At 37.5% G+C, this 24195-nt stretch overlaps 4 protein-coding genes across 8 annotated transcripts; 2 read left to right on the top strand and 2 right to left on the bottom strand.

Moving 5' to 3' along the window:
- The first annotated feature begins 225 nt into the window (after positions 1-225).
- On the top strand, positions 226-2530 carry LOC116006260 (elongation factor P). Its single transcript, XM_031246563.1, has 7 exons — positions 226-476; positions 551-628; positions 1057-1163; positions 1287-1364; positions 1540-1641; positions 1820-1901; positions 2098-2530. The coding sequence occupies exons 1-7, from the start codon at positions 347-349 to the stop codon at positions 2214-2216; spliced, it is 696 nt and encodes a 231-aa protein (XP_031102423.1). The 5' UTR covers positions 226-346; the 3' UTR covers positions 2217-2530.
- A 4488-nt stretch (positions 2531-7018) lies between these two features.
- On the bottom strand, positions 7019-10517 carry LOC116006368 (probable LRR receptor-like serine/threonine-protein kinase IRK). Its single transcript, XM_031246707.1, has 2 exons — positions 8788-10517; positions 7019-8678 (listed from the first exon to the last, which is right to left on the bottom strand). The coding sequence occupies exons 1-2, from the start codon at positions 10248-10250 to the stop codon at positions 7229-7231; spliced, it is 2913 nt and encodes a 970-aa protein (XP_031102567.1). The 5' UTR covers positions 10251-10517; the 3' UTR covers positions 7019-7228.
- A 5103-nt stretch (positions 10518-15620) lies between these two features.
- Positions 15621-18469, top strand: LOC116006196 (protein FATTY ACID EXPORT 3, chloroplastic-like). 5 transcript variants are annotated; one of them, XM_031246492.1, is made up of 7 exons: positions 15621-16023; positions 16524-16917; positions 17045-17212; positions 17546-17592; positions 17717-17754; positions 17938-18040; positions 18150-18469. In XM_031246492.1, the coding sequence occupies exons 1-6, from the start codon at positions 15763-15765 to the stop codon at positions 18026-18028; spliced, it is 999 nt and encodes a 332-aa protein (XP_031102352.1). In that variant the 5' UTR covers positions 15621-15762; the 3' UTR covers positions 18029-18040; positions 18150-18469. The 5 variants fall into 5 exon arrangements, with proteins under 5 accessions (XP_031102352.1, XP_031102351.1, XP_031102350.1 ...); XM_031246491.1 differs by having other exon boundaries at positions 18145-18469; XM_031246490.1 differs by having other exon boundaries at positions 18140-18469.
- Positions 18470-18784: 315 nt separating this feature from the next.
- On the bottom strand, positions 18785-24195 carry LOC116006555 (vacuolar-sorting receptor 1-like). Its single transcript, XM_031246982.1, has 12 exons — positions 23583-24195; positions 22774-23466; positions 22095-22183; positions 21929-21998; positions 21749-21832; positions 21142-21218; positions 20978-21059; positions 20784-20866; positions 20606-20672; positions 20302-20430; positions 19522-19628; positions 18785-19172 (listed from the first exon to the last, which is right to left on the bottom strand). The coding sequence occupies exons 1-12, from the start codon at positions 23878-23880 to the stop codon at positions 19074-19076; spliced, it is 1878 nt and encodes a 625-aa protein (XP_031102842.1). The 5' UTR covers positions 23881-24195; the 3' UTR covers positions 18785-19073.

The following is a 24195-nucleotide window of genomic DNA, read 5'->3' as shown; positions in this document are numbered from 1 at the left end:
TAGGGAATCGTTACTTATGGAAATAAAAACTGAGTTCTCCTGAAATTCTTCCCTTCAAAGAGATGTCACTTGTCACTGGGTTCTAGTCTATGTTGGTTATTGCATATTTTACTTTGTTACGATTATTTGTCAAACTAAAGTCACAATGTGAATTTAACGACAAACGAAACTTCCTATAGTGGTTGCTGTTTTTTCCAAATCAAAATATGCTCTCAAGTGACTATTATTCTGATTTACCTTATCCAAGGCCGGGTTAACAAAGTTCTCTGGGCCATTGTGAACCCTCAAAATACTGCCATAGAGACTACTACTACTCAATCTTCACTTCCCTTCGTCGACGACAGCCATGGCCGGAATCGCCGGCCTCAAGCTGGCCTTCTGCCCCAATATCTCCGTGGTTTCGTTCAAGTCCTCGTCCCTCTCATTTCCATCTACGAAGCTATCTCCTAAAATCTCCTTCCGCCCCAAATTCCCTAGTAAGTAAATTCCCCTCCCCTCATACTCGACAAGTTTTCCTGGCTTAATGTCTCTGTTTCCTTGCAATTTTCAGGAATATATGCGTTTTCTAGCAATGATATTAAAGTAGGCAGCAACATTGAAGTGGACGGAGCTCCTTGGAGGGTTGTTGGTAATTTTTTTGATTCTCCATTTTGTGAACTTTCCCTGCTTCTATCTTTTCAACCTGGAATTAAAGATTTCTGTGCGTTTGTGTACAATTTTTAATTTAATTTAATTTAATTTTTTACATCATCCAATTATTGAATTTCTTCCTGGGAAATAATGACACATAGATTATGAGAATACATAATGGTAATATGGTGTTTGTTGACCCCCTTAAGTTCAGTCTATTTGGAGGAATTGCCTGGCACGGATTTCTGACAAGAGAAAGACACTTAATCCCAGGACAATTTTATTTCTGTTTATCAAGTATACATAATACATGTGTGGGTTACATAAAAGATAGTGCATTGGGGATTAGGAAGAAGGTTTTGTCTATATTTTGATATTAGTTTGCTTCACTTTTCACATTACTTGTTTTTTGTGGGCATTCATCAGAATTTCTACATGTCAAACCTGGCAAAGGAGCTGCATATGTGAGAACCACATTGCGGAACTATGTCACTGGAAACTCGGTTGAGAAAACTTTCCGAGCTGGAAGTAAGGTAATAGTTTTGGAGACAATATCCCTTGTAGTCAATCCCCCCTCCCCTGCTTCCTCTATCTCTCTCTCTTTTTCCATATGTAATGTGGATCAATGAATTATGGACTCCCATATTTTTTTCTAGATAGAAGCAGCAGATATTTCCAAGGAGACAAAACAGTTCACTTACAAAGATGGCGCCCAGTTTGTGTTCATGGACCTGGTATATTTCCTTTTGTTTCACAAGTGTACCTAAAGAACTGCACACATTGCAGCTTCATTTACCATGTGTCTGTAAAACTACAAAAATAATTAGATATTGCAGACAGTGGTGGCAAAAACATGATCTCGGTTTCTATTTCGTTTTGCTTAAGTTTTTGGGTGACTGTATTTTGCAGAATACGTATGAAGAGTTTCGCCTCAATGCATCAGATGTTGGGGATAAAACAAAGTTTCTGAAGGAGGGCATGGACTGCATTTTGCTTTTCTGGAAGGGAAAAGTAAAGTCCTGTTCATAACATATTGGAGAATTTGATTTACCATTTCCCTTATAAAAGCTCATTTGAATGCAGTTTCATTATTAATTTACAACTTTATGGAATCTCACATTTTGCTTTAACAGTAGAGCACTATGAAGTACAATTGACAATGGTGGTACTAATTTTATTACTTTTGTAGGTTATCGACTTTGAACTCCCAATTACAGTGAAGTTAACAGTAGTTGATGCTGATCCTGGTCTTAGAGGAGACACAGCCCAAGGTATTGTTGGTGGCTATATCTTGTATAGGCTAAAAGCTAGCATGTTACAATTGCAAGAAGGGACTAGATTAGATCAAAATTGTTGATTATGAAACTGTAGTGGTTTTTTCACCTAGAATACAGGATATGCATGCCATCAGTTTGTGTTTCATTTTCCTGTTCTTGAGTCTGGCTATAATTTTGTGCTGTATGGCAGGTGGATCAAAACCAGCAACCCTTGAGACCGGTGCTGTTATTAATGTTCCATTGTTCATAGACAAAGGGGAGGAGGTTATGGTGGATACTAGAACCGGGCAATACATGAGTCGGGCATAGATTGCTCACTGCTGGGGAAAAGTTTTCATCACCCTACTTATAATTCCCCTTATGGAATTTTGAAGCTTCCATCAAAGCCCGATTACAAATGCATTTTTGTAAATCTACGTATTGCATAATGAGTTGATAGATGTATACATTTGCAGGCATTGTGAAAACTACATAGACATGGCTTTCAGCCTTCTGTTCTATTACTAATATCACTTCACTGGGTATGCAAAAGCTTTTCTTGTATCTTTAATTTGTATTCATGAACATATGAAATCTGTGAAAATCCTAGCAGAAGTTAAACATGATTCCTAATTTTCTTGCCATTACCATCTATTATGGTGCATGTTGTATGATCAACTTGTTTGTTGATACCATATAAAGGGATATGAAATGAATGGAATTCTTGCTCATTAATGTTAACTACAGGTTATGTATTTGTATTACAAGATGGTCAATCACCTACCCAAAAATTGTCTATGCATATCATAATAATCATTATATAATTATTCATCTTGTCACTTACATAAACTTTTATTAAACTTGTCATGTTACATTTTTCCTTATATTACATTTTTTCATATAATTAATAAATAATTTATTTTTAATTAGTATTACATTATTTGTGCGTATAAGTATTACATTTTCATCTCGATCTGTTCCGACCTAAAGTGAGATGGTCTTACACAAGTTTTTACCGAACACTATGAAGACATTTTCAACCAAATTGATTTTTTTTTTCATTGACCATAATGAGTAATTTCCTTATACTTTTTGACTTCATTTTTTTTAGTGTCCAAACACTAAAAAATTCATAAAATGACTTCCCCGAGTCGGACTTCCAAACGGACCCTTGGTTTGCACAAGTCAACTTCTCCATAAATTGGTTTATATGTCTAACTGAATAGACTTAGCCTTGCTACACTAAACATCTAATAACCTTCAAGATATGAAAGAAGAAAAAAAAGGTGCTCACTCATTAGTTACTCTTAAAATCCTTCTAGTAACGACTAGAAAATTCACCACAACCAATCAAATCTCAAATAAAGATATGATACATCTTCAACTATATTCTCCACATTGCACTTTAAAGACACTAGTTTTTGTCAACATCTTGAAGCTAAGTAAAGTATGGCTCATATGTTGTAAATTAAACCATAATACTTAGTAAAGAAATCAACAAGTAGAGTTATAAAAGCAAACACTCCAACATCACGAAAAATAATATTTTATGTGAAAAACCTCCTTTAATTTAAAGAGGTAAAAGAAATCATACTACAATAATAAATACAAATAATATGCTTTGATTTTAAAAGAAGTACTATCAGAGAATTCGAACACAAGACTTTCAATATTACAACACAAGTTTCAGCTTGGCGGCTAGGGAAGCAGTAGACTAATGGCCCCTGGGTATCCCTTCCAATTGATCCAAAAAAATGCTTTGTTTTTTTTTTTTTTTTTTTTTTTAATATATATAATTATTTAGTAACTTAATATTATTCATATATTAAGTGCATATTTACTATACATCCTACAATCAACTTATTTTGAGTATATATTCCAAAAATTTTAAAACCACCCTTCACGTGTTGAGAAACCCAACCCAACATGCATCATTATACTCTCACTCCCCCACTCAAACTCTTACAGGGACACCATCATTCTGTCTTGCTAAAGTGAACCAAAAGTCATATATGAAAACCCTTTCCTTTCTTCATTCTCAAGAATATTTCCTACACTTGACCAGAGTCAAACAATCCCTTTCCCCTTTCCTCCTCATGTCCTTCACGCCTTCAAAACTCACCCACCAAATTCCATCGCTCCTAGGACCCCACACTCTGATATGATAAAATTATAAAAGAATAAATCATTAGAAGAGGTACTCACAAGGAACCCATCATATTAAGTGAAATTTCTATATTGAATTGCGGCGGTTAATTAAAGTTTGATTCTAAATCTTCATACTCAATCTATCACCTAAGCTGTCGTACGGGCTCCACGCCTTCAAAACTCACCCAACGAAGTCCCTTGCTTCGGCCTAGAGCTCTACAGTATGACCTGACAGGATTGTGGATGAGTAAATCATGGAATGAGGTGCTCATAAGAAGCCAATCACATTGAGTGAAACTCTTACAAATTGTCAAAACTCGTACCACCCAATACTAAGTCTCACCATATCCCTGCAATTATCTCGATTGAAAGGTGATGTGTAAAAAAAATTATAGTTTTGATTTTTTTTTAAATTTCCATCATGCGTTGCAAGCTTGTAGCACGAGTTCGATCTACTACATGTATTCTCAAATTCTACTCACTCATTTTTAGTTGCTGATGTGGCAAACAAGGATAGGATGTTTTTATCACGATGTGTCTACATCAAGAATTTGTGAGAGAAAATAAAAATTGAAAGTCCATGTATCATTTTCCCTGCAACACTAACAAAAGGGGCCAAAAATGGCAGCTTTTGTCTTCTTTATTTTATTTTATTATTTTGCTTTGTAAAAAGGAGCTATTTTATGTAAATGGGGCCACTTTTGAAAGTAGATTAGAATTGTAGGGATATAGAGAAAATAGTGAATAAATTACAAATTTGATAATATTATGATTTTTTTTTTGAGTATTACTGTTTCTGTTACAATGTAGTATCTGTCCATAGTTACTTTCTCAACCTAATGAAGCACAAAGAGTCAACAGTTGGAACCCACTCTCATTCATGTGGGAGTGTAAACCGGGTGTTATTAAGATGAAATTCACTTTTAAAAGTAAGAGAACATTACAGAGATAAATCCAGCTCAATTGAACTATCCGTACGGGCAATTGAATCATGTGCTCCATCCAACTAAAAGCCTAAGCTGATAATTGGACTGCACATTTATGTTTGCATTATATTTATACTCACACGCCACACGCCCCCATGACCTTTTGCATGGCTCTGATACCAAATTGAATCATGTGCTCCATCCAACTAAAAGCTTAAAAGGCTAAGCTGATAGTTGGACTCCATATTTATGTTTATATTATATTTATGCTCACACGGGCTTCAATTCTTCAAAGCTGAAAAGAAAAAAATAAAAGTTTGATCTTTACAAGAAACTCTTGGCCGGACACACATGAGACTGTGACTCCCTTCATGATTGAGTGGCATAAAGTTGCAGCACCCAGAGACATGGCTGACTGTCTGAACATACAAGTATACAACCACTGTTGGATGGATATATATAGTACATTATATTATGCATACACATGACATGACATGACCTTTCATATCTATCTATATTCCTTACATTGTACTTCTTCAAGAATGTTGCAAATGGAACATGAATGATTATATTGTTAATGATGTTGTTTTACTGTTTAAGTATATTTCAGAATAATGTCTGGTCTGGGCTCTTATAGTATGTAGCAACACAGGTGGTGGAGTAATCATTCTATGAGTAGCAGGATTAATTTAGCTGGCTTCATCTTCAAACTTCTTGCCACTACATTATTAAGTCATTGTTCTTGTAGGCCTCATTTTCTTGTCTCCAATCTTTCACATTATTATTATTATTATTATTTTTATTTAAAAACAGAACTCATTTCCTGTTTTATTGATAAATGAATTTTGGGGTCAAGAAGCCCCTCCAGTCGTACAACAGAGTCACGCGAACAAATGATGGTAGAGAATTGAAATCGAAATAAAGAGAGGGGGAATGGAGTGTACAACTAATTGAAGCTAAAGCATCTATGACCGTGGTAGCCTCTGGATAGGAGTGAGCGATTGAAGCAGACCAAGAGGAGAGCAAGTGGCGAATGGTGATAACAAATTGACGAACCACCCATAGAACTGTATCTTCGCTATTAAGCATGAGATTGACAAGAACCGATGAAAGTGGGCTTCTGGGCTCCATCACCACAAGAGTCCGAGGTTAATAAAACTAAAAGCTAGATTGACTTAATTTATCTTTCCATGAATTTTAGAGCGGGTTCATGAGATTTATGATATATTCCTAAAAAGTAGAAAAATCTGGATTATTGTAAAAGAATGATATTAATCATATAGTGCAGAAGAGCATGACAGCAAATCATAATGTATAAACTAAGTGGGAAGTTTTTGAGATAGGTGCAGTATGGAGATGGATGTTACACAACTTTATTCATTACAAGAATGAGTAGGTCTCCTCTGGCCTTGAAATCTGCCTTGGGCTCTAAACTCTTTCAATAAAATAGACTTCACATCTAAGCATTAATCATTCCCCATTTCTACATTTTAAAAAACATTGGAAAAAGAAAATACCATAATTCTAAAGATCGAATTTCAATACCCAGAATTTCTTGTTGACCTATCTAGGATCTTGTAGAGATAAATTTGAAATATGTCTTGTTGACATTTACCTCACTCTATCTTTTGCACCATCATCTCCAATGAGCTATAGTGGTGATTCTAAACTAGCCAATGACCTTGTGGTCTAGTACTCCAGTGGCTTGTAGTGACTCTCTCATATGAGAGATTATGTATTCGAGCCTCAGTGTTGAGAAAATAGTTATGAACTGATACCACATTTGTAACAGAGTCAGTAGTACCTTAATTGGAACCGTCTGTGTGGTTCTCGTGAAAGTTCAGTTGCACAATGAACAATTCAGTTTGAGTTGTTTAATTCGAACCAAACCATAATCATCCTCCCAGCGATGCTTGGGACAGAAGACCAACAAAATTCTAAAACATTAACCAGAGTTGCCCTATATCAGTTCATCACATGTTTATGTTCTTTGGTTGAACCAAACTTTGCAAGCATTGAAAAGAACATAAGAAAAAACAGACAAAATTGCTAGAGAACTGAACAAAAGACTTGGGAAATTCTGTATAGGATGTTTTGATGACAAGGGCTCTAAGTTTGAGCCTGTGAAGAGCAATCTGATCCAACACAAATGCACCAAATTCTTGAAAACCTCAGAAACACAAAAAACAAAAGATTATGCAATTAAACAACAAACTGGGATCACTCTTCACAGCAAAACTCACAGGCCTCTCTGCAGGTTTCTCAAGTTTATTCCAAATCTTTCTGGCTTGCTGAGGGGGATCTGATGAGTTCCAGGATCCTAATAACCTCTTCCATGTCGGGCCGATTAGACGGGACATGAGAGGCACAAATCAGCCCAAGTTTCACCACTGGAATTGCCTCTTCCACTGGGAACTTACCCTGCAGCCTCTTATCAATACACTCCTCAATGTTCCCATCTTCCAAACCTCTCCTCACCATATCACAAAGCACAACCACATCATCTTCCATGTACTGCACGGGTCTTTTCCCGGTCACAACCTCGAGAACCAAGATCCCGAACCCATAAACATCACATTTCTCGGTTATTTTCACTGTCTGGCAGGCGAACTCGGGAGCCATGTACCCCAGCGCGCTCTGGATCTTGCTGCTTAGAATGTAGCGGTCCAGGGCGGGGAGTAGCCTGGCTAGGCCGTAGTCTCCCACTTTTGGATCCCCCGCGCTGTCGAGGAGGACATTTGTGGACTTCATGTTGTAGTGGATTATGTTCATCTGGTGCAAATGAGCTAGCCCTTTGGCTGTCCCGAGAACTACGTTGAAACGCTGCTGCCATGAGAGGCTGCAGCCTTCTTCGTCGTGGAGTTGCTTATGCAGGCTCCCCCCGGTTGCATACTCGTTGATTAGGAGCTGCAACGATGGAGTCCAGTAATAGCCTTCGATGGCTACGAGGTTTTGGTGCCTAACCTCCCCGAGTGTCTTAACTTCCCTCTCGAAATCTTGCTGAGACTTGATCAAGCTCGAGACGTTGAGCTTCTTTATAGCCACAGAACGCCCGTCTCCAAGCTCGGTCTTGTAAACAGAACCAAATCCACCTTGTCCTAGCTCGCAATCCTTGCTCAGGAGCGCCTGAGTCCCCGAGGCAAAGCCTGCAGCATCACCCCCGGAGAACATGACAAGTTTCCCATAGTTGGCTTCGGTGCCATTCGAATGGCTGAACTCATCCCCGCCAGAAAACACCACGGGTGCAGCAGACCGCCACACGGAAGATCTCACGTGAAAGTTGTTGAGAATCGTGACGGTTATCACACCAAGCGCGATAAACACCGCTGCCCCAATGGCAACGAGAGACGATATGCTGAGCACAATTCTCTTGTGGCCTAGTGGGGAAAGGGAGCTATGAGCAGAATCATCTGAATTTGGGTTGAGCACTATCGGCTTCTGGTGCACAGCGGGGCACGAGTGGTTGAACACCGAGCCACAGAGGGATGGATTCCCGGTTACAGCTGAGAGAGGAATGGTGTTGAAAAAGTCCCCCACTGGCAGCTCACCTTCAAGATGGTTATGTGAGACATTAAAAGTGATGAGATGTGTGAGATTGGTGAGCTCTTTTGGTAAGCTTCCAGAGAAATTGTTGAGTGACAAATCCAGAATCTGAAGGCCTGTAAGCCCTGCAATTTCTGCAGGAATTTCACCAGAAAGATTGTTCTGTGACAGAACCCTGCAATAAAAATGCAAACTTTACAGACCAAAACTCATAAATTCTGAATCAGAAGGCACAAAATGCAATTCTTATAAGATTTTAGTTCAAGAAATGCTTGAGAACTTACAGAGAAGATAGAGATGAGCAATGTGTGATATCTGCAGGGACCAATCCAGAAAGAAAATTGCTTTCCAGCCACAACTCCTGCAACGAAACAGCTCCCCCAATTTCGACAGGGATGGTTCCATTTAACCCATTGTGACTCAAATCAAGAACCCTAATCACATTCATCTTGCCCACAGATGATGGAACCCCACCAGACAAAGAATTCCAAGAAACATTCAGGACCTGCAGGCTGCTAAAATTCCCAATGGAAGATGGGATTTCGCCCGACAGCGAATTCATAGATAAATCCAAGACTTGAAGGGTTTGATATGAGGGAGGTGTTTTTGGCTCCATGCAATCATACCCAATACTTCCATTAAACCTGTTACCAGAAAGAATCACAGTCTTCAACCCCAACCTGAAAATCCAGGCAGGAAGGTTGCCATTCAACAGGTTCTTGCTCACATCCAGGACCAAAAGACTAACCCAATTCTCAAAAGAATCTGGCAAGCCTCCCATGAACTGATTGTTTGACAAATTTACTTCCTTCAAGAATTGAAGATAGCTTATGGATTCTGGAATTCTACCTGAGAAGTTATTGGCAGAAAAATCCAAAACCTCCAAGCTTCTCATATCCCCTACCCAATCTGGAAACTCACCTGTAAACATATTTCCTCTTAGATTAAGAGAAGTGCATAAACCCAGTTTCTGCATAGACTCAGGAAGGGCTCCAGAAAGTGCATTTTCACTGAGATCAATAGATTCCAACAACACACAATTTCCAATATTCTCAGGCAGCTGACCAACAAAACTGTTCTTGCTTAAATCAATTGACCTTAAACCATACAAGTTCTCAACTCCTGTTGGAATCTCACCCTCAAGAAAATTGTCAGAAAAATCTAATGACTGTAAAGAACTCAGAGACCAAAACCCAGAGGGCAGCTGCCCAGAAAGCCTATTTGAAGACAGATTAACTCTCTCCAAGGTTGAGCATGAGGTCAAAGAAACAGGGATTATGCCACTGAGGTTATTGTTGGCAAAAGAAACCACCTTTAAAGACCCACATTGTCTGAAAAACTCATCAGGGACTGGCCCTGACAGACTGTTCTCACTCAGATCAATCACATTCAAGCTCTGAATCTGGGCAAGAGCAGGGTTAACAGTCCCAGTGAGATTATTCTTTGACAAAGACAACACTCTCAGAAACTGCAGCCTCAGAAGACTCCTCCCTATGTGCCCAGAAAGAGAAAAACCATCAAGAACAACCTCAGACACTCTATTGGACAGAGGATCACATTTCACACCCTCCCAGTTATTACAAGCACTCTCAGCATCTTCACTCCAAGATGCAAGCTTTGCTTGTGGGTCTATCAGCCCAGCTTTGAACACAATCAAACCCAGAACATCATCATTGAAAGCCCCCGGGTCTAGACAGCCCACAAGAACCGGAACCATGAATACAACAGTAAATATTCTCCCCAGCATTTCAAATCCAAGAACACAACCTCAGAGCCTCTCAAGAACGCAGAAAACAACAAATAAATGGGACTACAGAGAAGGAGGGAGCATGGGGGGGTACTGTTAAGTCTGTTAGAGTGTTGGTTTTCAAAAAAGACACAAACTTTGTTTGAAATGTCGCCGGAAAGTCCAAGAAACCGTCAGATAAAAGAAGTTTCTCCCCCCAGAAAACAAAAGGTTTAAAGTGTTTGACGTTTTTGAAGGAGGACAGGACAGTATTAGAAGCCCCCCGGGACAAGAAGTGCAGTGGGGGGTCAAATGGGAGTCTTGATTGTGAAGTTAATGAGAATCAAAAAGCTGGGTAGGCAATAACCATAATTATAACCATAATTATTACTGCACTTGCAGAGTTGCAGAGGTGTGCAGTGCTTTATTCAAGAAATTTTTATTTTTTTTTACTTTAATTCGAGAAAAGCCATTTAAAGGAGAAATGGGAGTGTTAGTCATTGTAGCATAGATGAGATTTTGACGGCGAAAAAGGAGCATTTGTCTGTGCTGTGCGTCTTTATTACGTTTGGACTGTTCTTAGCAGAAAATTTTTTAGTATTAGATCGATCCAAAAATCTCAAAAACATGAAACAACTGAGATACCGTTTGAATTAACGTTAAACTTGTAGAATTAATTAATTAATCTTTTTCCTCAATTCTTTTTCTGGGTCAAAGCGGAATCCGAAGCTGAGGTATTACCTGGCATTCTCGGTTGACTTCATTTCTGAGGATTCAGATCTGACTTGTACCGGAAAAGCTGCTTATTTATTTCAAGAGAATTAGCACCGCATTAGCACTATCTTAGTTTAACAAATACGGAGTATTATAAATAACAAACAAAAAATGTTTAAAACGCATTTGTGAATTTTACCTTGTGCTTTAAATGTTGTACTTTAGGCGCACCACTTTCAACCACGACATTTTCACTTTTAAGCTCGACTTTGATTTATTTCTCATTTAGTCATTAAAAAAACATTATATTTTAGGTTGAAAATAGTTTTAATACAGTAATGTGTGAACTTCGGTAAAGATAATAAATTAAAAACATTGCATTGCAGTTAAGCTACGCATGCTTATTTGACTAACAATAGCATCCAGACAAAGGCATTGTTGTACTTTGGATTTCGAGTCACCCGTCATCCTTATTCATAGGTATTAATGACAAGTACTTATTATTATAATCCCCATTAAAAAACAATATATTTACATTTATAATAAATTGCAAATCACATAGAGTGGTGGATCAAGAAATGTTAGATAAAAATTAAACTTGTGACCTTCAAATATAAAAAGCATTCTCCACTCACTTCATGACCCATTTCATGGTGGAGTGCCGTCATCTTTGATTTATGATAAAATCTACAATCGCTACTCGAATGTGCACTTTCGATGAAACTTACCTTGCAACCCAGTCGACATAGAACCACAATAAGGTAAACCATCCTAAGTTGATCATAACTGACCGACTCAAATCGAGAAGGCCAATAGATAACTCCCTCAAAAAATTAAACTTAGAACATTGTGATTACCAAGTCAACTGTTCGACCAATCATACGTGGTTGTACCATGAGTGCCATCATTTCAAGATAATATATCCCTGTTTACAAAATATATGTAATATAAATGTTCACTAAGTAAAATTGTATGTTAAGAGATTTAGGAATTATAATTTCAATGTTCATCGTTTTACAATGGAAGTGTGTATGTATTATATTATTGTAAGAATGTATTTGGTTCAATTTATCAAGCTAGAATTTTACTAGAATTTCAATTACTTAAAATTTTGAGAAGAAAATGAGAATATAGGGAATGCGATAGAAAATAATTAAAAAATTTATTTCAAGGAATTTCATATTCTGTCGGCACAAATAACTCAATTAGTTCATTAGTAGTAGATTGTTGATAAATAGAAAGAATCTCACAGCCTCATATATCAAAAAGAGCATATAATATTTCCTTGAGATTCTTGAACACACCAATTGAATTAAATGCAACTTTTAGAGAGGCGTTTAGGTTAAGAAATATTAAATTACTTTAGAAATGTCACATTTAGGAACATTAATTTATTGGAAATTAAATCTGTTTAATTTTTATTTGTAAAAATTCTGGGAGTGCAAAATTAACCTATTTGGTTAATGTATCTTCTATATCATAGCAATTATTTAACTTTAACACATTTGTTAATTGCAAGTTTTCTTAAGAATTTAAGAATTTTTATTAGAGTCTTTGGACAATTATTTTTATTTTTATTATTTTTTTAACAGAGAAATAGAGATAAAGGGCAATATAGTGACTACTGAGATGGACAGCATCGATGGATTAGGTGATAGTAGAAGAGAGTGCAAGTAAAAAACAAAATTGGGCAATGGGCAGTGCAAAAGGGTTGGTAAAAGGGCCAATTTTCAACTTTTCAGATTAAACTAGATTAAATTTTTTAACCCTTTTAATCTGAGCATTTTTGTCTTAAATAGATCATATGTCATGATATTGTTGAATAATCATTTTGTTTATCTTATCTTATGTATATATGTTTTGTCCTGTCAAGACAAATAAATTTCTTTTCATCCAAACTTCAAAAATAAACTAATGGTCATGAAGCTGAATGCATACCAAAATTTCTTTCTGCAAACAGGTAATAAAGCTTTGAATAAGTCAACCATTGAAAACTTTGTTCTATTCTCTTGCCCCCTGCTCTTTTTCCTTTTATTTAATTCTTTGTTAGGATTAATTGATAATATGGAGTCTATTAGAATGATTGAATCAAGAAATATCATAATCATAAATTGGAATTAACATATTTACACAATGCGAGGGACACCGATGATCAATAATGCTATCTGTACACTTTTTACATAAGATTTTATTCTTGATAGCGGAATGTATATTGTTTCAGGCAAGTGAGACTTTTGATCCTAAAGGTATCCATGTTGCTAAGGTTGTTTCAAACATAAACATCTATTTAAGTAAATATTATTTCAAATTCTTTGCTATATGCCTTATACATCATTAATTAGGAGGCATACATAATGCATTGAAATGTGTGGTATTGTCCTCTATTTATGATAATTGTATTTTTCAAATGAAACCGAAAGCTAAAGAATATTCAAGATTGAACCAGGTATCGTTATTAATAGAGCCGTTAAAACGGGTTTAACCTGTTCCGTCCCAAAAAAGGTGGAGCGGACTCAGAGTTTTATCCCCAGCTAAATTGGCTAGCTTTTTAGCTCAACTTGCCAAATGAACGGTTTTGATGGGTACTAAGTTTGCTTTGCATTTGGGAACTTGTGCAGTTTAGATGTTCTTTTAACGAGGTTTTCTCCTCGCCCTGTGACCATAGCTGACAAAGATCATAATGAGGTAAACCAATCTAGGTTACTCATAGTTGACCGGCTCAAACCCAGGGGTTTGAGGATCGAACCTCCAACCTCTCGGCTGTAGGTAGATGTTGAATAAGGGGGAGGGGGTGAGATAGTTTTTCCAATAGCAAAAGTGCAAAAAGGCAATTTTAGGTGTGTAATGAGATGTTGGAATGTGAGACCAAAGATGGGTGATATGTTACTTTTTGGGACAATGAGGCCCAATGTGACCATTAGGTTAGTCAAGTTTGGATGATAGAGATATGACTCCTTTTTTCTCTTTTAAGTTGTCCATCAATAGAATGGGTATATCCCAAGTATTTGTATGACATTTGGATTAGACTATAAATTTATCTTTACCAAAAAAAGGAAGGAAGAAAAAAAAAAGGATCAACAAATATTTGACTTTGGTAAACATCTAATTTGACTTGAGAATTGAGATTGATGACAGTTAACCTTTGTAATCCCTATTATATCAGTAATGCCCTTAAATATGCATTTATTTTAAAAATTTTAATTAAAGATAATAATGTGAATTAGATTTATATGGACCCGACCAAACCCAATGTGTTATGGTACTTGGGTCAGCCCCATATGTAGGGCTATAATCTGGGTTGGGTATTTGGGTTAGCTCAAACCTATATGATTTTTATTTTTCATATAAAATTATAGCTTAAAGTTGTAATAATTTAAACTTAAACACATTGATCTGAAAATCATTTATAAAACACTTGTGTCAACCAATTACAAGGTCTTTTGTGTAATTAATTAATTTAAATTTATAAAATATATGTCTGTATTTATATAAATACCTTTTTACATGTTAGCTACTAATAATAAACATATAATTTTATTAAATATCTTTTCACAAATCTCTAAAATAATTCGCCATTCAAAACTGTTAACACATTTCATTATCCACTACACCATCCACCCACCTAACTGTTAATTTAAAAACAAGATCACTAAAAATAATCTTGTACTGTATTAGTATTCCAAGATGATAAAACCATAGTAAAATTTGCATTAAGGTTTTATCTTTTTAAAAAAACAGTAAAATTTGGCTTCTGAGTCTGCATCTAATCCTTTGCTTGCAGTGTTAACTAAAGAACCACCCACCTTAGGAACCAAACATACCTCTAATTAGACGCCATTCCTTACTCCCTCAAATATATACCATCCAATCTTACGCCCATATCACATGATTTAATTTGAAGATTCAAAATATAATTTGAGGATAAATTATTCACATTAAAATTTAATTCAAATTTTATTGTAGGTATATAATTATAGAGACAAAAATAATATCATAGATTTGTTGAATTAATCCATATTTAATTTAAAATTCTGATAGAACATAATCTCATGTTACCACTTGATAGACATTGTTAGATTCGATAATTTATATATGGTTAATTAATCACATATTAATTGTTAGTTTTTGTTAGCAATCCTGTCATATTATTTGATTAAAACTCATGAACATTTGTGAAGTAACATTTGCCGCGCTATGTCAAAAATCTTTCAAATCAAGTAAAATAAATATGTGACGTTTGTAGTCATGGTACAGGTATAGGGTTTATTCTTCAATTATATTTAGTCCTTAAATTCTTAGAAAATTGGTGAATTTTAGTTCAAAAACTAAACTTGTTTTTTTGTTGCACGATTACACCTGCATTAGTAGTTGCATCATGCGAGATGACACTAATTTTAAACACTTTTTGTTTAAACCAAACTTTTTTGATATGCAAAATTATAGTATGACCTTATTGATTGAACATTTAAAAAAAAAAATTATGAATAAAAACTGTGTCTTGCTCTCTCTCTGTGTTTTTTGGATAAATAAAAAAATGTTTCATAAGTAAATTATTTTTTTTTTAAAGAAAAGAAATCAAACTACCTAGTACCTAGTATTGCTCCGAGTATTTTTTGGAAGAAAAAGAAAACAAAAAACATTTGACACCTTACGTGTCACCAAAGCGATTGATTCTCTAAATAGCGTCCCCAACGAACACCAACCACTTTGTCCGCGCTCTCCCAACCGCCGCCTCATAGCTTGAGTCTCAGAGTCTCAGCTCTCGCCATTGCTACTCAACTCCCTTGATCACCGCACCCTTTTTCCTCAATCTTCTACAATGAGCTTTGCACCTGCAGCCGAGCTAATCGCACCAGGGAACCCTAACCCTAGCTTGAAGCCGCCTTCTTCTGCAACCAAGCTCCGCTTCGAATCCGTTCTCGCTGTCGGACCTCGCCGCGGCTGCAGAGCCTTGGTTGTGGCTCGGCCTATTCACGCTAAAGGCATCGGCCTCGGGCTCGGGCTCCGCCGAGGCCCGGTTTGCAGACGGAGCCTTGGGAAGAGGTCGGTTTTCGCATTTGCAGCTTCTCGTGAGGAATCGGTGAGGTTCTCGTAAAAAATCAATAAAAAAATTCCCCCCCCCCCCCTCTTTTTTTTCACGTGTTAACTCAGCCGAATTAGGTGCTAGGCGGCCGAGTCTGCCGAATTAGGCGCCTACGCAGCCGGTCACCTAGGCGCCGCCTAGACCGATTTTTGCAACAGTGCTAATAACAAACCTTATGTATAATTCATCTTGTAAAGTGGATTGATGTTTTAAGGCACTGAAATGAGTTCAATGCAGGTAAAAAGTATAAAGTGATGATATGTTCTTTACTAAGTTGCTAAATACTGATAAAGGGTTGCAAGTGGACAGTGGTGATGTTTCTGGAACCTTAAGAGTTGCCACAAGCCACTAGTTGGATTTATTTTACAGAGGTCTTTATTGGGGGTACTCTAATGTGTGAGTTTGATGTGTAGTTTATATCTTTTGTTGTATGCTTTTCGCTCGTTATCCTTAAAGATGATTCTTGTCATGAATTAGAATTTCATGTCAATTTTTAGGAGCCTTCAGATGTCAATGTTGAGAAGGAGAAGAGTGATATAGAAATGGATGCTGAAGAATCACAAGAAGCCTGGAAAAAGACCCTAGATTCTTTCAGAGAACAAGCCATAAAGATGCAGAGTCTGTCTCAAGAAGCATATGATGTGTATTCCAAGAAAGCCGTTGTCATTTTGAAAGAAACTTCTGAGAAATTAAAGATACAAGCTGAGAAAGCGAGGCAAGATTTGAGTGTCATTGCAAAGGAAATCAGTGAGGAGAGCAAAGAGTATTTAGCTACGGCTGCTGAGAATTCCCCTGAATCTGTGAAGGATATTGTTGAAACGTTTGCTTCCTCCACTGATGAATTGAATGATGTCTCCAAAGTGAGGGACTTTTATGTTGGGATACCATATGGTATGTAGGCATATAGAGTTTTTGCTTGCTTGCACAAGTTCCAGTATTCTTATTCGTTGGGAACATTTTCTTCTTCTTGGGTGGATGAGAATGCTGGTTTTCTTATTGAACTTTTCATGCTTTGCAGGTGCTCTTCTTTCTGTTAGTGGCTTTTTGTGCTTCATGCTGACAGGAAGCATTCCTGCTATTAGGTTTGGTGTTATACTTGGCGGTACACTTTTGGCCTTGAGTATCTCAAGTCTAAGATATTGGAAAAAAGGAGAGTCGAATTCCCTGGCCTTAAGAGGACAGACAGGTTTGTATTTAATTCTGCGTGAGTTAAATTCAGAAAATAGTTGTTTCTCAAAGGCAGTCATGGATTGATTATTCTTTACACCCTCTCCCTCTCCTCTACTCCGGTGTTCAAAAGTTGTTATCTTCAACAATGCACATTCTATGTTATATTACATCATCACCAGAATACACATTGTATGTCTACGTTGAAATGGCTTGTAAAATCTGGCACCTTTTTGTATTGGATCTAATTGTCTTCATTATGTCATAGTCCATTGACACTTTGAAACTCAGAAATTTCTTTTACTTTTATGAGTATTACTGCTGCATTTGTTAATTTATTTCTATCTTGCAGCAATTGCTACCATCTTATTTCTAAGAGAGTTGCGCTTGCTGTTTCAGGTAAAAACTTTTATTTTCCTCGGTCGCATTCGTTTTCCTACTTGAGATTTGTTTTAATTAATAATGCTTTGGTCACACGTCTCACGTGGCGTCTATTTCTAACCTTGTATTCTTTCCTTTGCAGAGAGGATTTATTGTCAACATCATTACAACCTTGATCAGGTTTTGAATTGGTTCTTTTTTACCTTTATGATTTTCAAATACGGAGCACTATATACTTAAAATTTTGTAAACCTAATTGATGAAGTTGGTGTAATTGCAGTTAGTGATTGTATCAGCTATGTAGATCATATGTAAGTCGTTAATAGCTGGACAAAAATTGACAGTCAACTTTGTTCCGTGCAGTGGCTCAATGGCAGCTTTCTTTGCCTATAGGGTGATAAAAGATGGCGAGCAGACCAAGGGTTCAAATTTAGAAACACAGCCCGAAAATTAATGGTCGTGCAAGGTAAACTAAGTTGATGCCTGTACGTTATTAAGATCATCATGCTATTTGGGCTTTCATCATTTTTGTACATAAGAACATCGCGTTTTTCCTGGAATTCAGGGCAGCTCAGCTCAACTTTGTTAATTGCAATCGAAGAGCTAAAGTTTGACCATATGATCGATCTACCACCATCCATCTCCAAGTATCAATGGATAGAATTCAGTGAGCTTGCTTGCTCCCCACATGCCATCTTCGTCGTCTTCTTCTTCTTCCTGTTGTATTTATCCGCGAGCTTAATGCATTATTATACGAGTATTGCCGAGCTTAATGAGTTATAATACGAGTATTGCCGAGCTTAATGAGTTACAATACGAGTATTGCTAAGCTGTACATTATTATCTATGCTTTGTTTGACAGTGAATTAGTAAATGCATCAATCTTTACCCTTTCTTTCTTGTGTTAGGATATATTACACTGCCCATAATTGTTTCTTGTATGTTATTATGAGTCTTGTGTCATTCCTCTCTTCACGAAGGTATTGGAAATTTGGATGGCTCAAATAACTTAATTGATCATGGCAAATTACCATCAATAATTAACTTCTAATTACTTTGAGATTTTTAGCTTAAAATGAGTTAGTGCAAATTATTACTTAATCATCACAGTATATACACATTATGCCAAATGCCAACCATGCAGGGTGTACATATCCCTCCCTGTATTCATCACTACACCCACACAAATCCACAAAATTGGGACCTTTTGTGTAAAACCAAAAGAGCAAATGAAGTATTTCTTATAAGTTAAAAGCACAGTGCAAAAACCACACATGAAAATTTCCTACCTTACAGCAAAGTTTTATGCATGTCCTAAGGAATATACACATTTGCTTAGCATCTTTCTCGATTAAACAAGAGAAACAGGCCTTCGAGAAGGCGGTGGCATTGGGTAAAACGAGATTAAGCTAAGTTGTAAGGGTTTTGGTTCTTCATCTGCAATGGAGGTTTCTTTACGCTAATGCCAGCCTGCCCGCCAGTCTATGATAGCTCGATGCTCAGACGTTTCCATGAGAGACGTGATTAGGGATCTCCCCTTGGTTGTCCAAGGGCATGTACTGCGCCATGATTGCGCGGATCTCTGAATCCATGTACCTCTGCAAATCAAGAATTTCGGAGTTATATGCAGAGAGAGAGAGAGAGAGAGAGAGAGAGAGAAAACGAAAGTCAATCCATATAGAAGATAGGAACCGATAGCTCAAAGAAAGGACCGACTCTGACTTTTGCCTGGTCTAATACCAAATTGAAAGATGTGTTCCATCTCAACTAAAAACTTAAGCTGATAGTACGACTACACATATACTCCGTATATTATATGCTCAACACCTCGAATTTTAAGTTAGTAACATTTATTCGATATAGGGCAAAGGAACTCAACCAAAGATTTGGATACAAGAAAGGAAATGCTCCCGTGAATGAGTAAAGAAAATGGCGACCAAGACATACCCGAATTCTGTACTTGTACACAGCATATCCTGCAACTCCGGTAGCAGCCAATCCGAGGATGATAACCCAAACAAAGCCCCAGCTAAACTCTCCTTTTCCAGCTTTACCTGCATTTCCCAAATAGAGAATACATCTAAATAAAACCTCATTGAAGAATTTAAGTAGCTAGAAATCAATATATCTTAAGGAATTAGTGTGGGTGATGTATAGTTAATTGAAGTTAAGACCGTCATTTGAAATCAAGTAGCTAAATGTCAATATATTTAAGTCACTTGTAGTGCTTTAAATAGTAGTAAATCGAAGTTCATGACTGCAGCATTCAAAGCAAGTAATTAAATGGAACTACCAAGAGGCCCTATAAATCCACTTAAATAAACCTTGAAAATGCATGGTCAAACCAGATTCTTTTAACAAGTCTCTTGCCCACAAAAGGCGAAATTCCCTCGCCCCCCTAGGGACCCCCACACCCTGGCCCAACAAGATAGTGGAGGGGTAACACGGTGACTCAGTCGCCCATTAAGTGGGAGGACCAGTGCCTGGTTCCCACACGAAGCCCACCAAATTGGGTGCAACTCCCACACTGCAACTGTGAGGGCTCGATCATGTGTCATTGCCCACAATCTACCATTCAAGAACCAACTAGGTTGCCCATGTGGGCAAGGAAAAGGGTAAATTTTTTAATAAATCTCTTTAAAATGAGAATGGTGGATGTTGTTATAAATGGAGTATGTGTTGAAACCAGCGTTTCCACCAAGCAGTAGACTTTTTTTTCGTACTTACTTATACATGTGTCGTGCTCATGCATGTACAATAAATTGCCATGGCAACTGCATTCGTAACTACCCCATGTGTTCTTGCATTTGCACTCAGGACATTGGCATGCTATTCTCTCCTTGCATTCATCAATATCTGTAGAATGACCAAAGATGAAGGATGAAAGTTTCTCGTCAAACAACCAATTATCATCACTAACAGAACTGTGATTAGAACGTTAAAAAAAACTATGGATCATGCTCAAGTGTTTCAATACTAGGAGCTTGTAAAGTTTCTATAACACAAATCACTGACATTAACTGAACTGTACCTTCACAATGAGTAATCCCGTCGCCCTTAAATCCAGGGGGGCAGTAGCAACCTTTTGTGTGGTCATCCTGAAAAAGACACATAACATTCACTAGAAATTCCCAAAGAATCAACTTAATACCGTTCCCTTCTTGAGATCTGAGAAATGACTATTGAGCAAACTGCCCGTTATTACTCACAACGCAAGCAGAATATGTTATGCCATCCTTAGTGTGCTTCCAACAGCCTCCGTTATTAACAGCGCATCGCAGTGCTCCAGATGCTACGAAATCAGAAGACAGAAAGTGAGGCCTGGTCCCATCCATCCATTATAAATGCGTTCAATAGTAACACTTCATGAATTGCTAGTGCACAAATGAATACGAGGCTTTACCTTCACAATGAGTATAGCCATCACCAACAAATCTTACACCTTGCACAGTAGGGCATTCACATACCCGGCCACGGAAAGTGTCCTAAAGTAGAACATAACAGTGTCAGCTGGTGCTAAAGCGAACTTGGAAGATTAACGAATTCAATATACTACAAGTAGATTACCCTGCATGCTGTAATATTAGCAGACGTATCCTTCCAGCACCCACCATTGTTCTCTAAGCACTCATTTGTTTGTATATCTGTGAAGAAAATTGAAAAAATAACTTGAGAATAGATCTCCATGGCAGACTCTCAGATCATGACACTATTTGCTGGTCAAAAGGATAAGTACATAAGATTTTAAAATATATGATCTTCCTATTCACGGGTAAGACACAATAACCTAACAAAATTGTTTATTTGCATTTCTTTTTGGGTGACAAGAGAAACCGGCAGCCACTACCCGGGGATGTGCACTGGGTAAACCGTAAACCCCACTTTGTGACCCTAGCCGGCAAAGGACCACAAAGAGGTAAACCAGCTTAGGTTGCCCATAGCTGACTGGCTCAAACCAAGAAGACCAATAGGGCGCTCCTACAAGGAGTCGAACTTATAACCTAGTGGTTACAAGCCAATAGCCTGACTGACTTGGCTGGGGTTGCCCCCTTTATTTGCATTTCTCAATTAGCAAAATGTGAAGTACAACTTGTCCTCAAAAAGTCCATTTCACAGATAGCAGAGGCTAAATTGCCAAGTTACAAGATCAGAGTCAGAGAGTAAGGAAAATGACCATCAGTTAAGCAAATTGCAGGCTCCGTTGTCTCCTCAAATCCCGAGCAGATAGCTTTGAGAACTGCTCCTTTGTCCAGCTTCCCTACAATTTGTATAGCCATTCACAAAATCAGGATTTCCGACGTACAAGTTCGAAAAGTATAGAGTACAGAGCCAATTTGCTTTCAAAGAGTTATACCTCTGTACTGTCGGTTGTTTATAACAAGAGTTGGCAATATAGTTACATCTCCACGAGCACCTTTGCCTATCTGAAAAATGAACATAAATAAACGCAAACTCAATTCAAGAAGTGCAAAAAAAGATATGGTAGAGAAGAGATGCATCGTTTATCTCAAGATGCACACCTGTGCTTCCTGTTCAGCCTTTAGAATAGGGTTGTCAACATTTGCCCCGGGATCCCCAATACACTTGTCTATCTGTTTAACATCAATGCCTATGTTCCATTGCAATAAACAAGGTACACAATTAGTAACAATCTCGAAAGCCTAGAGGAGAACACGGAGAGTCAATCAGAATATAACATTCAGATAATACAAGCGTTCAATCAGAATTCAGAACAAAGAAAATATACAACCAACAGATGCAACATCCATAACCTGCAAAATAATCTACAACGATAAATTGGACAAATCTACTAGATCTGAAACATAAATTGCTTTATGCACACTAAGTTGAGAGCATAGCAAGGAAAGAAACCAATAATAAATGGGGCCATAAATGGGGAAACACAAAAATGATCCAATCATTCTCTGAACTCCACATCCTCTTAATTGTCCCATGGTGACTGAAAAAGCTCCTAAGCAGATTTTTAAGAAGAAACTAACAAAATATTCACATACCAAAAGAATCACAGCTACAAAAATTGCATACACACACGCACATACAAACATATACATATATAAGAAGATAAGATCAGAAATATCAAGCACACTAAATCACTAATAATGAGATGCCAAAATAAGTTCTATGTGAGACTACATAGAACACTAATTGAAACACAATCCAAAATGAACTCCAACCTACCAAGTGCTCGTATCACTTCATTAGCACACTCTTCAGTGTACTTCTTGTCTTTCATTGGGCAGCGGATTGAAAAATCAGTAACATAATCCCACCAAAGCCACGGCTTCCCACTATCATTTGCCACCTTAAAGAAGCACGCTTGGCGTAAATTTTGCAAAACAACATCTTTCCCATCATATCCTCGACTAAAGTCTTGCTCGGGGTCTGGAGCACAGTATCTTCCATGGTTAATGCACTGAGATTTGCATTGTTTGCTCAAAGTAAAAGCCTCTGGGCAGTACCAAGTTATGTAATGTGGAGTGAACTGAGTATACCCTTTCTTCTCAAGTATCTGGGCAGCTCCTTTAAAATTCTTAACAAACTCTATCTGGCTCTCACACTTAGGCCCACACTCATCATTAGTGTTTGTCCAAAACTCATACTCAACTCTCTCATCAGGATGGGGAAGAGCCTCCCTCCAATCAAGACTTATGACAACCATTTCCCCTTTAGATTCTTCTTTCTTAATTTTATCCCCAAGAGACTTGCTAATAAGTGCAGATGGGATAGTTATGTTCTGTAGATAATCTGCCTGGGCATCTTCTTCCTCAGGGGAATCCATTGTGATCAAAGGCTCAACCCTATCATCAGCAACAAGAATTGCAGCAGCTCCAGCTCTCTGAGCATTCCAAGCCTTTAGAGTGAAGTAGCATTCTTTCAAAGATAACCACAAACAAAAAAAGAAGCATCTTTTAGAATTAAACCAAATAAAAACTTATAATAATAAAAACAAAAACTAATTAGATGAAATTCAACAGTCAACACCATACCTCCTCGATCCACAACAACAAAGATAGGCATGCCCCCGGGCTTAGATTTGAAGGAGACATCAAAATCATCGAAGCTCTTGCATGCCTTCTGATTGGCCTTTGGGTACACCACAGTGCCCACCATGCTCCCTCCATACTGAGGAATCCCAAAATTCCCAATTGCACACTCGTACAAATCCTTGATAGACTCCGGCGATGTCACTTTCAGGCTGTTCTTCTCCACTACAAATCTCCCCAAACTTGACCCACACAGAAGAAACCACAACAAACACACTATAAGCCCTAACTTTCCCCTCATCTTTACTCTCTCTCAGTCTCTCACTCTTCCCCAATCAAACAAAACTACCCAGACCGCAAAAACAGCCCCGGGCTTCCCAACTACCAGAGCCTCACAAATTCACAACAAAAATCAAATCTTTATTGCGAATTATGACGAACCAGATCCTACCCAGTTATGATCAAGCATAAAGATGAGATTTTTACAACTTAATCTGGGTCCTCTGAACTTAGCTTCTTCTGAGAAGAAACGAAGCTTTAGTCAAGAAAGAAATACGGAGCTGATTATGAATTTTCAATGAGAAGAAAAGGAACAACTGAAATAAGGAACAATCGA

The sequence above is a fragment of the Ipomoea triloba genome, chromosome 15 (assembly GCF_003576645.1).
Source record: "Ipomoea triloba cultivar NCNSP0323 chromosome 15, ASM357664v1".
Classification (NCBI taxonomy): domain Eukaryota; kingdom Viridiplantae; phylum Streptophyta; class Magnoliopsida; order Solanales; family Convolvulaceae; genus Ipomoea; species Ipomoea triloba.
Note: the sequence above shows the minus strand (reverse complement) of the source record. Positions and strands in the feature narration are given on the sequence as shown.

Coding starts and splice junctions, on each gene's coding strand:
- LOC116006260 (XM_031246563.1), top strand. CDS start 347: ATGGCCGGAATCGCCGGCCTCAAGCTGGCCTTCTGCCCCAATATCTCC. Junction 629..1,056: donor AGCTCCTTGGAGGGTTGTTG/GTAATTTTTTTG, acceptor GGCATTCATCAG/AATTTCTACATGTCAAACCT. Junction 1,164..1,286: donor CTTTCCGAGCTGGAAGTAAG/GTAATAGTTTTG, acceptor ATTTTTTTCTAG/ATAGAAGCAGCAGATATTTC.
- LOC116006368 (XM_031246707.1), bottom strand. CDS start 10,250: ATGCTGGGGAGAATATTTACTGTTGTATTCATGGTTCCGGTTCTTGTG. Junction 8,679..8,787: donor TGCTCATCTCTATCTTCTCT/GTAAGTTCTCAA, acceptor TTTTTATTGCAG/GGTTCTGTCACAGAACAATC.
- LOC116006196 (XM_031246492.1), top strand. CDS start 15,763: ATGAGCTTTGCACCTGCAGCCGAGCTAATCGCACCAGGGAACCCTAAC. Junction 16,024..16,523: donor CAGCTTCTCGTGAGGAATCG/GTGAGGTTCTCG, acceptor GTCAATTTTTAG/GAGCCTTCAGATGTCAATGT. Junction 17,755..17,937: donor ATCATTACAACCTTGATCAG/GTTTTGAATTGG, acceptor TGTTCCGTGCAG/TGGCTCAATGGCAGCTTTCT.
- LOC116006555 (XM_031246982.1), bottom strand. CDS start 23,880: ATGAGGGGAAAGTTAGGGCTTATAGTGTGTTTGTTGTGGTTTCTTCTG. Junction 22,184..22,773: donor TGAAGTGATACGAGCACTTG/GTAGGTTGGAGT, acceptor AATGGAACATAG/GCATTGATGTTAAACAGATA. Junction 20,431..20,605: donor CGGGATTACTCATTGTGAAG/GTACAGTTCAGT, acceptor GTCATTCTACAG/ATATTGATGAATGCAAGGAG.